This window comes from Mauremys reevesii, linkage group 4 (assembly GCF_016161935.1).
Source record: "Mauremys reevesii isolate NIE-2019 linkage group 4, ASM1616193v1, whole genome shotgun sequence".
NCBI lineage: Eukaryota > Metazoa > Chordata > Testudines > Geoemydidae > Mauremys > Mauremys reevesii.
Genome location: NC_052626.1, coordinates 26839988 through 26853013, shown reverse-complemented (window position 1 = coordinate 26853013; position 13026 = coordinate 26839988). Strand labels below are relative to the sequence as shown.

The 13026-nt window shown below is 39.2% G+C and overlaps 1 protein-coding gene across 3 annotated transcripts in view; it reads right to left on the bottom strand.

Annotated features, from left to right (window-relative positions):
• Positions 1 to 5152: 5152 nt before the first annotated feature.
• Positions 5153 to 13026, bottom strand: part of ATG2B (autophagy related 2B) — a 78099-nt gene continuing 70225 nt past the window's right edge. For all 3 annotated transcript variants that reach the window (XM_039534227.1, XM_039534229.1, XM_039534228.1), the window contains exons 39-42: positions 12755 to 12876; positions 12469 to 12623; positions 10678 to 10827; positions 5153 to 9272 (exon numbers count right to left, since the gene is read on the bottom strand). In XM_039534227.1, the coding sequence (XP_039390161.1) occupies positions 9042 to 9272; positions 10678 to 10827; positions 12469 to 12623; positions 12755 to 12876 (658 nt within the window). In that variant the 3' untranslated portion in view covers positions 5153 to 9041. The remainder of the gene's footprint in view (positions 9273 to 10677; positions 10828 to 12468; positions 12624 to 12754; positions 12877 to 13026) is intronic.

The window sequence follows — 13026 nt, the reverse complement described above, 5'->3', positions numbered from 1 at the left end:
CTGATACTCTTCACAACTTGCTTCTTACCATCAGTGTGCACCCTGCTCACTAACCTCTGGGCTACTGTACACTTCCACATAATACAAACATAATCAGCCTTTGGAAAATGGAGTGTGAATTTTTATTTCTTTTCTGCAACAATCTGCTCGCTCGTTCATGACTTAGGAAGAGACCAATATCAGAAGTCTTTTACAGGGGGTATATCCAACACTCTGACACTCACTGGGATACAGTAGTTTGGCTAATTTTTATTTGCTATGCAGTCTGCATGTGTGAGTGTACATACACTTATTGCTTGATGAAATATTCCTGATGAAATCTTCATAGACTGTACACTTGTCAAGGCAGTCAGGATGGGTAAATTTTTTCAAAACAGCCCCTATGACTTAGGAGTCTAAGTCTCATTGACACTTAGTGGGGCTCCTAAGTGACTTAGGGCCAGATTTTCAAAAGTATTTAAGTAACTAAAGATGTGGATAGGTGTCTAATGGGATTTTCAAAATCCCCCCAAGGCAACCCCCCAGACGCCTACATAGCTTTGAAAATCTTGCCAATACTACTAGGCCCCTTAAGGTACTATCATTGTTCAGGACATATTTATAAGCTCAGGAGCAGCTAGAGGTTTTTTGGAAGGCTTCTATACTCACCATTCTCCACCAGATGCAGAAGTATCATATAAAATGATGGGAATCCTTTAAAAAAATAGTCTTAGTGATTTGCTCACAACAGAGGCAAAGGCTAAGGCAGTGGTGCCCAAACTTTTCCTGTCGCGCCCCTCTTGCCACTAATGGAATCTGTCCACACCACCCCCTCTGTTACAGCACAGCCAAGTTTCTTCAGCAGGGGAGCTTGGGCTGAAGGCAGAGCTGGGGGCAGAACTGGGGATGGGGGAAAGAGATGGGGCTAGTGGTGGAGCTGGCCTGGGAGTGGAGATGGAATGAGGGCAGAACTGGGCTGGGGGCAGAGCAGAGGCGAAGTGGAGCAGGTCCACGCTGAGATCGCTGTCGGTGCCAAGGTTAAAAGAGTCGCCGGTGCTGAGGCTGGTACTGGCAATGGTGCTGCAGCTGATGGCGTTGGCGTGTGGGTAGGCGCCGAGGCGAACTGTGAGGTTGACAGCGGGACAAATGTGGCTGAGGCCACGAAAACTCTGCAGAGTGGTGCCCTTGGATCTCTCCCTGGCACTGGTGAAAGGCCCCGGGGGTTCAAAATGGTCACTGTGACAGATTCTGCCACTGACATGGCCACACCTGGAGCTCTCATGTGTCTCGCCTTGACCTCGCTCATTGGCTCCTACTCCTCCAAGAGCGGTAAGAGTCAGACTCTGACTCCTAGATCTCCAAGACTGAAAAACATGGAGGAGCCGAGCTTCAGGGCATCGAGTGTTGAGAGCTTGGGGAGCGACTAGGCTCTCTGTCCAAGTGGGCTGGTGCCGTAGGATGTGGAGAGGATACCTGGACATCTTTGCTGGCTTCCCTCTTGACTGCACCTGGGAGTGGAGTGGGACTGCCAGCGCCAGAGGTTCCTCCCTCATGGGGAGTGAGAACGGTGCCATAAGGCGCAGCAGATCCCAAGCAGCTTTGAAAGCTTCCAGCATCGAAGGAAGCGGCAGCTGCTGGCCTGTAGGGACCAGTGAACATGGTGGCCCCGGACTCAACTGCCTCGCCTGGGCAGGAGTCGACGCGGTCCTAACGGGATCTTGAGCTATGGCCTGCCTGGGGTCTCATGTCTCTAGATTTAGCTGGAGATCACCAACTGTCCGGCTTCTTTTTCTTCTGAGGCACTGGTGAGTGAGACCGCTGCCTGCTCTCCGATGGGCCTTGGGAGGTGCCGTGCCAGTACTGAGCATCCTAGGATGAGTCCTTTCTCGGCACTTAGCTTGATGATGGTGCCAGGGCACTCCGCATTGACGAGGAAGTGCTAGGAGCTGGGTCCCCTGAGCCCAGGTCCGAATGGGGGTGTAGAGCTACCTCCATGAGGATCACTTTAAGCTGCTGCTCCCTTTCTTTAAGAGTTCTAGGGCAGAACTCACAGCAGATCTCACAGCGAGCCTTTTGATGACCCTCCCCAAGTCATCATAAACACAAGGAGTGTGGATCGCTCTTTGGCATGTGCTTCACACAGACCACACAGTTTTTAAACCCTAGAGACCATGGTATACCATGGCTCCAGGGAGTCAGAAGGAGGGTAGAGACCCTCAACAACTCTAATTACTAACTACTAAGATAAACTAACTATGTACAAACAACTGGAGTTGAACGCGCTTGCTAAAGTTCCAGCCTACCGTCACTGGCGATAAGAAGGAACGGAGGGTGTGGCGGGTTGGTAGGGCTCTATATTGAGCGCCATGAAGGTGCGACTCCTGGGGGTGCCCGGACTGACCTGACAGATGCTGCTATGGGAAAAATCTTCAAGCTACTGTGCACATGCGTGTGCACACACCTGATTGGAATCAACATGAACAAGCATTCAAAGAAGAACTAGACCTACTAAAAAAGTGGAATTAGTATAAACACCCCCACTAGCCTCCCTCTGAAACGGGTTGGGCTTCTTTTGAAAGACAGTGCCACTTTTTTTTTTTCCTCATGAGACTTGGCAACACTCCCAACGTACTGGTCATAGGCTGAACCGCTTAAAACTGCCGTATCAGTCCTTGGGTGTGTGCCAACGTTGCACGCACACTTAAATTACCAAACGTTTAAACTATAAACCACCACCTTACTTCTTTAGTATATGCTTAATTGTTATGCATCTTAATGTTATGGTCTACTGCTGCCACCCCATTTCTTACCACTTTAGTTAATTTTATTCTGGTTTTTCCCCCTATTTTCAACTAATGGTGGCAAAGCAATGTTCTCGGTGCTGTGCTTAACAAAAGAGAGCAGCTCAAAACCCTTCGTATCAGTGGAAGGCTGAGTTATTTTATGATTATTACTATTTACATTATAAAGCGCCAATCCCCAAAGTGGACCCAAGCCTGGGCAAAGGCACCTCCCCTATGGATCAGCACCTTGGGAGAAACCGCAACGATGCCAGAGGGGTAGGTCACCATCAGGTAGGTGGAGAGCTCCAGGAATGGCTCAAGAAGGCCCCCGGTGAATGGGATTCTACACTAATCATGAGAGGCAGGGATAAGTGCCACACCATGAACTGCTCACTGAGATGTATAAACAGGAAAAAGAAAAGGAAGCAAGGCCATTCAAGGTTTCCCAACAAAAACGCCAAGATAATCTGCAGCCCATTGAGGGCTGCTTCATGAGAACCAGGATGGGCATCTGCAGCCCCCTGAATGCTCCTTTGCGAGAATCTGGGTGGATATTTGCAGTCCACCATGGGCTGCTCTGCTAGATCCTGGCTAGACACTCCTTTCTCTGAGCCTCAGATTTTGCGCCTTGGGCAGCTGGACATTACTGACAGTCATATTTTGATGCAACGTGTTTAAAGAGTGATTTTTCTCAATATGTTGGCGTTTGATAGGTGCATCAAATGCACTGAAATCACCCAATCAACAAGTCTATGATGTGGTCTGAAATGGGGGTCACTTCCAAGTCATATAAATGTAAATACATGTTTAAACTCACTTCTCTTTATTTCATTGCGCAAAACCTTTCATTAAAAGGCACCGTCAACTCCATGTCACTATTTTAGAATAACATCTATCTAGATTTCCTGATTTGGAGCCATCTTCTTCTCTGTATAGCTTGAACTTGTCACTTGGCTCAACTTGCAATGGAGGTTGGGGGATAGCATCCTGACTTCCTCCAAGTTCCACAAGGATCAGGTCTTTGGAAAGCCTGACACCTGGAGCTCTCTCCCTGGCAAACAGAGTTCAATCCATAGCATTTACAAATAAGATAATACCACTATTCTCCGTGTGCTATAGACAGAATTAATAGCAAAGCATACAATTAAAGTTACTTACCACTTTCCAAGTGCAAGACCATGTCTTCAGTCACCTCTGCCTTTGCCAAACTAACCATTTGAGCTGAAATTTGTCATGCTGGGTGTCTGCCACAGGTAGATTAAAAAAAAAAAACTTTCAGAAAAACAGCTCAGCTATTTCTGAGAGTGAAAATATGGGGGGGGAGAATATGTTTTGCTCACATTACAAAAAAAGTCTTACATCTGTTTAATTACCTGTGAAACCTTAATTCAGCCCCTTTGTGTATTTGCATTTTGATACAGTCTTTAATGACATGATCTCATACTATTTTTCCATAGGACCCTTGCTGAATGCATCTGGTCTGGGGATAAATCAGGGTTTGTAGTGAAGGAGGCTGTTGTCTGCAGGACCCCACCTCATTTGTTGCACTAGTTGGAAGGTGTGTAGTGAAAGATAGGAGATTGCAGGAAGAGAAAAGGTTGTCTCCTGGATAAGAAAGTTGAATGCCAGCTTGCAGAATTGGATTCTGCCGAAGAGTTCCTGTGTGAAGCTGGGCGAGTCACTTGAATAAAGCTTTTCAGAGCTGGCCACTAACTGCATGAGACAGCTGGGCCAGATTTGCAGAAGTGGTGAGCACTCAGGACTGCAAGTGAGCTGTGCTTTGAACATATGAAGTGCTATAAAAATGCAAAGTACTCTGCGCCTCAGTTCACTAGCTACACAGTGAGGATAATAATACCACAGTGAGGATAATAATACCTCCTACTCACAGTGGTGTGGAGAAGATTAATGTTTGTGAAGCACTTAGATGTTATGGTGAGAGCACTATTAATACAGCCATCAGAAAATTAATAATTTTGTATTCATTCCGTGCAGGATTTGAATGGTGTGTAATAACAAAAACCTGGGGCCAGACATTGAATGTGGAGGATAAAAGTAGTACTGAGTAACTTCCCATTCACCAAATGAGGCAGGAGTTCTATGGGAAAAACAGTATATGGTAAGGTAAGGCTGGTTCATAATGCGTATGTAGAAGAGGGCTGAATTAAGAGGCACAGGCAACCTTAATTCTGACATTTTCTAATTTTTGCTTGACTTTGCAACATTAATACTCGTTTAACACAGATATGCAGCATTAGATTTAAAAAACAACAAAACCAACTTAAGTCAGGTGAAAGGCTAATTGCTTTTACATTTTCTTATAGTTACTTTTAAAAAAAAAAGAGGTCATTTTCTATATTAAATTTATACAGTAGGATTAAAAAACTGACTTGAGGCAGAGTAAGACGTTTATTAAGTATTGATTCCAATCCACAGCTTTTTCCATTAAATATATTTAACAGAACAGCCTATTTGTATGAGGCTTTTACCATTTTAATATACTAAAATATACATCAAGATTGGTGCAGATAAGTTATGATCTAAAAATAGTTCTCAAATATATATGGAGGGCACAAGTACTTTAAGCAAAATAAAGGAAGATTAAATATTTTAATTCCTTTCAAGAGTGGTATTTAACTTCGTAAGATTCGACTGTTTTTACACTAACAAATTATATACAAACAATGCCACAAAACTACTTTACCAGCAAATATGTAAAAAATATACACATACATATACACACAGTTCCTTTTGTGTCTAAGCTGCATTAGGGTGGTTTTTTTAAAGGAAATACAGTGTAAATACATGATAATATTTACATACTAACTGCAATTGTTTTTTTTTAAATTTGTAAACAAGATTCATAGCAAGTTAAAATAGTTGAGAGAAGCATACACTGTGAAGGCTGGAAATGGATGGGACTAGATGAAAAGATGGGTGTAAAATGATTTAATATATACATGTTGAAAAAGCTTGTATTGCTGTGAGAGCTGGGATGGTTTGGAATATACACTTAATCTAAATTAATTGCTGGATTTCACTGCTATTTTACAACAAAAAAAAACAAACAAAATACCCAAAAAACATTTGAATGTATTTAAAATTTGGGTATCACATTTTCAGGGGTCGGGATCAACGCCAGTAACAAAGGAATTTAACTTGTTGATGTCATCCTGCCATTAAATAGCATTTTGCTTTATCAAGAAAACCCATCTCACTAGTGACATTAAACACTGATAAACTGTACAATAGCAAATAACAGATGCAAAAAAAACCCAAAAAAACAAACAAAAAACCCCACCCCACTGTAACTGATCTTTTTAAGTGATGAAAAAAATTAAACATGGACATCCACCAAGTATGTAGTCATTGGCGACATGACTACATGTCCCTAATCTATGTGCAAGTAATTAAAATTGTGTTCTGCTCTGCAGTTTAACAACTGCCAACTAATACCTGAAAGGAAATGAAAGCTGCTTCTGAATGGAGCCAGTTATAGGCTCCTCTTAGTCACAGAAGAGATGTTTATGAAGAAATTTTTAAGAATGATGGAAGTGATCTCTACACCAGGTACTTCCAGGGCACTTGCCACTACAGTGTTAAGAGCCAAGATGCTTAAGGAAATCAAGATAACAGTTTTGAGCCTGTCTCCCTGGATAGCATCAGATTAATCAGTATTGGTTGGTTTTTACACCTTTGTGAATGTGTATAGGGAAGAAAGCAAAATAGAATTGTCTATTTTTTTACACATCTGGACATTATACAGTGTGTTCAGATCTGTTTAAGCTTATTAGGAGTTATGAAAAGCGTTAATAACTATAACAGAATTTGTTACAATGAAGAGCTCAAGTACAATAACTTTATCACAAACCTCATTATGCTAATGGAGATATACAGCACTGGATTTGGAAGTTTGAGTGCCAATTACATACACACAGATGTATAACCCACTATAATCAAAGTTTTAGTTAAACCTTATCCTATGTATTTTGTAAAGTACCCCCCCCCACACACACACACATACACTTGTACTAACAAACAGCACATGTGGTGAATCCCTTTTTCTATCCCCTATACAATTTTCTGATTAAGATCATAGAGTATGCACATCTGCAACACATTTTAAAGAAAGTGTCCTGGTTTAAAGGTTGAATTTATTTATTTATTTTTTATTTAAATTTAAACCTTTCTGTGCAGCTTTTGCAACCTAAACAAAATTCTTCTAGCCTATGAGAACCAAGAAGCTAACCATAAACAGATCAGTTTTACTGAGCAAGTTGAATGAGTTGCAAGCAGTAAACAGACAGCACAAATGGTGAAAAGTGAAGTTTGAAAATTTGAATTATTAAGAGACAATGAAAAAAGGAGCTTATAAAAATATAATAATATACCTTGACAGTGTGGATCTGTGTAGAAATAATATATTCTAAGGGCATCTCCCTGTACACTTTGATTGTGGGGAATCTGTAAATGAAGTAAAACTAAATAGCCATTTCTTTAAATTCAACTGTCAAAAATAGTTTATGTATATGATAAATAGACAGAGCTACACTGTCTATTACAGTATATGCCAATTAACTTGGACATACCTTTACCAGCATGGCTGATATATTGGTATACTAGCCTAATAGTAGCAAATGGTAATGACTGCAGCTACAATATACTACTATAACATAATTCCACTTACGGGGATTCATTCAATCGGTGTCAAGTGATTATGATGCATTTACCCAAGTGTGAAATGCTCACCTGTGATCTTTTAATATAGAAATTACCAAATAATTAGACAAGGAAAAAAATAAACACAACCTCCCGCCCCCCGCCCCAAAAAAAAAACAAAAACAAAAACCAAAGAAAGATGAAGTGAAGCAATTATTCTATTTCAGTACAATAGTTCATGTCATTAAATCTTCACCTTTGGGGGGTGGGGGAGTTAAATGGCACATCCTCTCAGCTATGACAAGATACTTAATTGATACAACCAGTCAGTGACAGGGGTACCCCAATTAAGTGGATTCTAGTATATCTAACAAACCTAGCAGTAAAATGTGCCATTTTTAAAACCATGAACTTGTTTGTAAATAAAATTTTGCTTAAAAAAAAAAAAAGGCAGAATCTGAATTGCTGCTCATGACATTCAGTTAATCAATATTGTATTAAAGGAGTCTGAAATATACCATGCTGTGAGAATGGCAAAAACAATAGTTTGTAACAATGTAATCTTTAAATAAAGGGAAGATTATTAAAATATATTCTGCATATCATTTTAAACTAAATTATGAAATTGTATTTTTTGTACTCTACTTAGGGTACCTCTTACCTACATCAGTTCTGTAACTGCTTTATATTTAAAATATAATTATTTCATGATAGGCATCAGTACATCAGAAGACAAAGAAACTAGTATTTTTCATTTAAAAGGTAGTTTAAACAAAGGTAAGACACACTGCATTTTGTTTTTCTTCCCTTAAAAATTTTCATTAAATGTTGTCCCTTTCAATAATTTGCATAAATTTCTAAATCATAAAGGATAATGCACATTACTGTTTATTCACACTATAAAAAAGCACAATATACAGGCCATATCCTTTAAAGTGCAACACAACAGAACATGTCTGCAACATTCAGGTTCTTCAAACACCCACAGAAGTAGGAATTTGATATTTAGGAGGGACAATTATTGTTCGCAAGCATATGAACACTGAGTGTAATTTCTGAACAGTTACCAAGAGACCGTCTTTGTTTTAAGTGCCACACTAAAAACAATGCTCATGACCCATAAAATTATAACATTCCGTCTGACTTCTTGTCATATAGCTTCCATGTCTGATGTCCAAAACGAAACTCTTTAGTTACTGAAGAGCATCTATGGAGCCCTTTATTGAAGACAGTTCTTTGAGCATGCTCAAGAAAACTTTTAAAATACACACAGTGTCACAAAGGGACTGCTGATTCTAATGGCAAATCAAATGAACCAAGAAAAATATGGTAATTGAAATACAGCAAGCATGTTTCTGACTTGGCAGCAAATGCTCCACTGTGTTTGACACTAGCCACCATATGTTTTGGTAACATGCAGCATGTCCACAAGCAAGTATCAATTTGCTTTTCACTTCTGAACTTTTTGGTTGGATGTTTTGAAATTAAATGGTTTGAAAACCTCCTCGTTCCTGAGATGAGCACAATAAAATGAAATGAGTTCCATCTAAAGCTGCCACTGGGACATAATGCTATGTATTTCCAACATCGTTATGCTCTTGCTGAGTCATATTTAAAATATCAATCCTCCCCAAGGCGCCATTTCTGTGACTCTTCTTGACGCACATCTGGCCGGATTTGGTTTCTCATTCCACCTAAAACATTTGAGGTCGCCTCTGTTGCGACAATGAGCGGTTTCACCACAGCTGGTGGAATTTGGCGGAGGACTCCTCCTACTGCTCCCGTTACCCCTCTGTTCTCATGCTCTCGAGCAGCAGTTTCATATATGGTCTGGGCAGTGTCTGTAATTCCCTTGAGAAATTAAACAAAAAAAAATCAGTTACCTAAGAAGAAAATCCATCCTCTTCACGTTAGGGCTTGTCTACGTGGTGGGGCAATGCACTCTATGGGAGTGTGATTTCTAAAGCACACTAATATGCTGCGCATAAATTGGTCTGTGTAGCCTTGCTGTTGTGCACTAATGGTTCCCTAGTGCACTTTAATGTAGAACTGTTTCAAACAGCACTATGTAAAAGTGCACCAGCAGAGTCTACATGGACCAATTAATATGCACCACATTAGTGTGCTTTAGAACTGAAACCCCCATAGAGTGCATTACCCATTGCGTAGACAAGCCCTAGCTCAGCAGAAAACTATTTGTGTGTATTACATCAACATTTTTACTGTAACTAGACAAGTTTAATGTGGTTGTTTTGATATTTTTCTTATTAAAATCTGATAAACATAGGAAGACTGATTTATATAATTGCTGAGGGGGAACTTCTTGGGCAGTGAAGGTAGCAGGTTTGGGCTATTCCAAAATGATGGAACTCACTGAAACTTCCTCACCTCTATTAGACTCATCTGTCCTCCAACTATTGTTGTCACACAAATGTAACCCCAAATAATGACCAGAATAAAAAAAAAAAAAAGATGGACATTTTTACTAACACACAATAGGTGAAACAAACAACTGAACCGCAATATAACTAACTACAACACAGCTAATAATTCAACCTTTTAACATGCTGCTATGGTAGAGAAAGACAAATTTCACTCGTTTCATTCACAGGCTGCTGCTTAAATCATAAATACCTGAAATTTAATTTTAGATTGTTTTAGATGCCACAAAATAAGAATAACCCCTACGTCCTTCTAAGGTTGTTGATTTTCCACTAGGACAAATCAGCAGAACAATATCAAGGGAGATTAGGCTGGATATTAGGAAAAGGTTTCTAACTATAAGGATAGTTAAACACGGGAACAAGTTACATACTGAGGCTGTGGAATCCTCATCATTGGAGATTTCTAAGAACAGGTTAGACAAACACCTGTCAGGGATGGTTTAGGTATACTTAAATCCTGCCTCAGCTCAGAGAAAAGGAGCAGATGACCTGCTGAGGTCCCTTTCAGCCTCACATTTCTATGATTCCATGAATGCAAATCTGTAGAACACAGATTTTCTATTGACTCAGGTTATAATTCATCTTGTTTGCAAGTTGCCTTGGCCTAATTCTGTTTCTCAGATTTTCCCTGTGTGTGAGGCTTTTATAGGGTTTGGTCTAATGAATTAGATTGTATGTTTCAAACGATCTGACATTTCTCTCCAGCTGAAATTTCAAAATAAGAACTTTTTAATACCATCTTACGTATTTCATATTTTGCTTTAACACGGTTTAATTCCAGTTTGGTCAAAAATAACAGCATTTTTGCATACCTCTTTTACCACACTGTATGCTTTGGCCACACCTTCCCGTAGGTCTACTGGCTGATGAGCTAAGCGATGCTGAGAGAATCGTTTGACCTTTTTTGTCTCAATAAAACTAGGACCTGGGGAGACCATGTCATAAGCAGTTTCTGCAGCTGCCTAGGGATCAGTTCAAATGAAAAAATAAATTAATACATTCTTAATATAGCATTTGATCACATACTTAGCCAAAACAATTTACAAAAATTACAATGATAATCCAGCAGGTACATTTTTTTTAAAGCTATAAAAATGCATTTTACATGCATTCCTCCCTCCTTCAGTTGTTACTACAATACTAGCTAAATACGAGTTAAAAAAGGGCAGACAAACATGGCGTCAGAAGGTTTATATTACACTCCACGTTACATATTAGTAAAACAGTCTCATCACTTTTACACACTGAACCACAACACAAGTAATCAGAAATAACATAATTTATGTTCTGCCTCCTTCCCTCTATCTCAATGTACAGAGATACCATAACATTAAAACCCCTTTTTTATTTTGTTTCACAGTGGAATAATTTTAAATCAAGGTGATTTTAATCACTGACTTAAATGATCATTTAAATAACTTTAAAAAAATGATTTAAATCAGGTTGGGGCTTTGTAAAAATATCTTGAGAATTTATGCCACTGCAATTTTAAATTATCTTATAATAAAAAGCAGCATTTATAATTGAGTTTAATTGTCGCTACTGGTAAGGTTTATATCTTACTTGAATCTTACAAAATGGCAGTAGTTGAAAATTGAAAATTAAGGCTCTGTTCCTAAAACACACAAGCAGGTATGTACCTTTACTCATATGAATAATATCATTGACTTCAATGGGAAATCTCATATGCATAAAGTTAAAAATGTGCGCAGTAAGTATTTGCAGCTTCAGGGGCTAAAATTGTAATTTTAATAAACTCTTTTCTCTTAGGGCATAGAACTGTTTTCATTTCAAAACAAAATTACTTCAGTGTTAACAGCAGAAAGTTATTCTGAGTTTGAAAACATTAATAAAGTTAATGCAAACTTTTATATACACAGGCCAAAATTTTCAGAAGTAGAAGCCCAAAGCTAGGCTTCTAAGCCCATATTTAGGTGCCTACACCGGGATATTCAAAAGCACCTGAGTAACTCAAGAGCACAAGTCCCACTGATTTCAAAACTACAAATCCTAGTGGAAGAGTACAGCTTTGTCCAAGAATTTTGGCTTTTCTGACTCTTGGATGTTCAATAGATCAGAAGAGGGTGTTGGTTGCAAATACAGCATAAGCTGTTTCCTTACAATTCTGTGCTGATTTCACAGTAGGGATGAGCCCCTGGGCTTGTCTCTCTCAGCATGGATGAGCATTTTAAGAATAGAACTTCTTAGTGGAAAAAAATTCCTATGTGACATCTAAAATATGTAATTCTACTAACAAGGACAAAATATCCACTTTCACAATTAAAGACTATAAAATGGGAGGAGGATGGTAAAAAAAAAAGCAACATACATTACAAATCATAACAGAAATTAAAAAATTATTTTTAACTTTTTAAAGCATGATTTTTATCTACCCTGATTTGTTTGCTGTCAATGTTTCCATATTGCAAGTGTTTCAAGTGAAATCAAATAAGACCTGAGTAGAGACCATCTGTTTTCCATTTTTGTACAGCACCCATCACTGTGAGGCCTTGATTCTCAGTGGCGCCTTTGGGGACTACCATAATAATTATTACTAAAAAACCTGTTCTCTTGTCTAACCTCAGATATAATGTAAAATGTACCTGTATGGTTTGAACCATTCTGTTTGTTAGCTCTAAAGCTGCCATTGCAGTGGAAGTACCAAAGGAAGCTGCTCCTCTTTGAAAGCCTCTTACAATACGACCATCCTTTCGGTACTGTTCTATTGGTAACCATACTAAGTCCTTCAGACCTTGAACTGAAATTACAGCCAGAATGCAAAAACACATAACTTGTTATATAAACCTTTATACCTTGGAAAGCTGCTAAATGCTATATTCAGATTATTTTACCAGTGTGATATTTGAACAGCAACAGAACTGAACTCACCTAATTGCACTAATGAATGCATAGGTCCTACTCCTCCCAGGATTCCTGGTAGCTGGTTTTTCTTTATGTCATTAAGCCATTCAGTGATGGCATAAGAGAATAGCTTATCCACACCTAACAAACTGTAACAGACAGAGTTATTAGTACTAATGAAAAGCAATGAGTGGGGTCCCGCAGGGATCAGTTCCGGGTCTGGTTCTGTTAAATATCTTCATCAATGATTTAGATAATGGCATAGAGAGTACACTTATAAAGTTTATGGATGATACCAC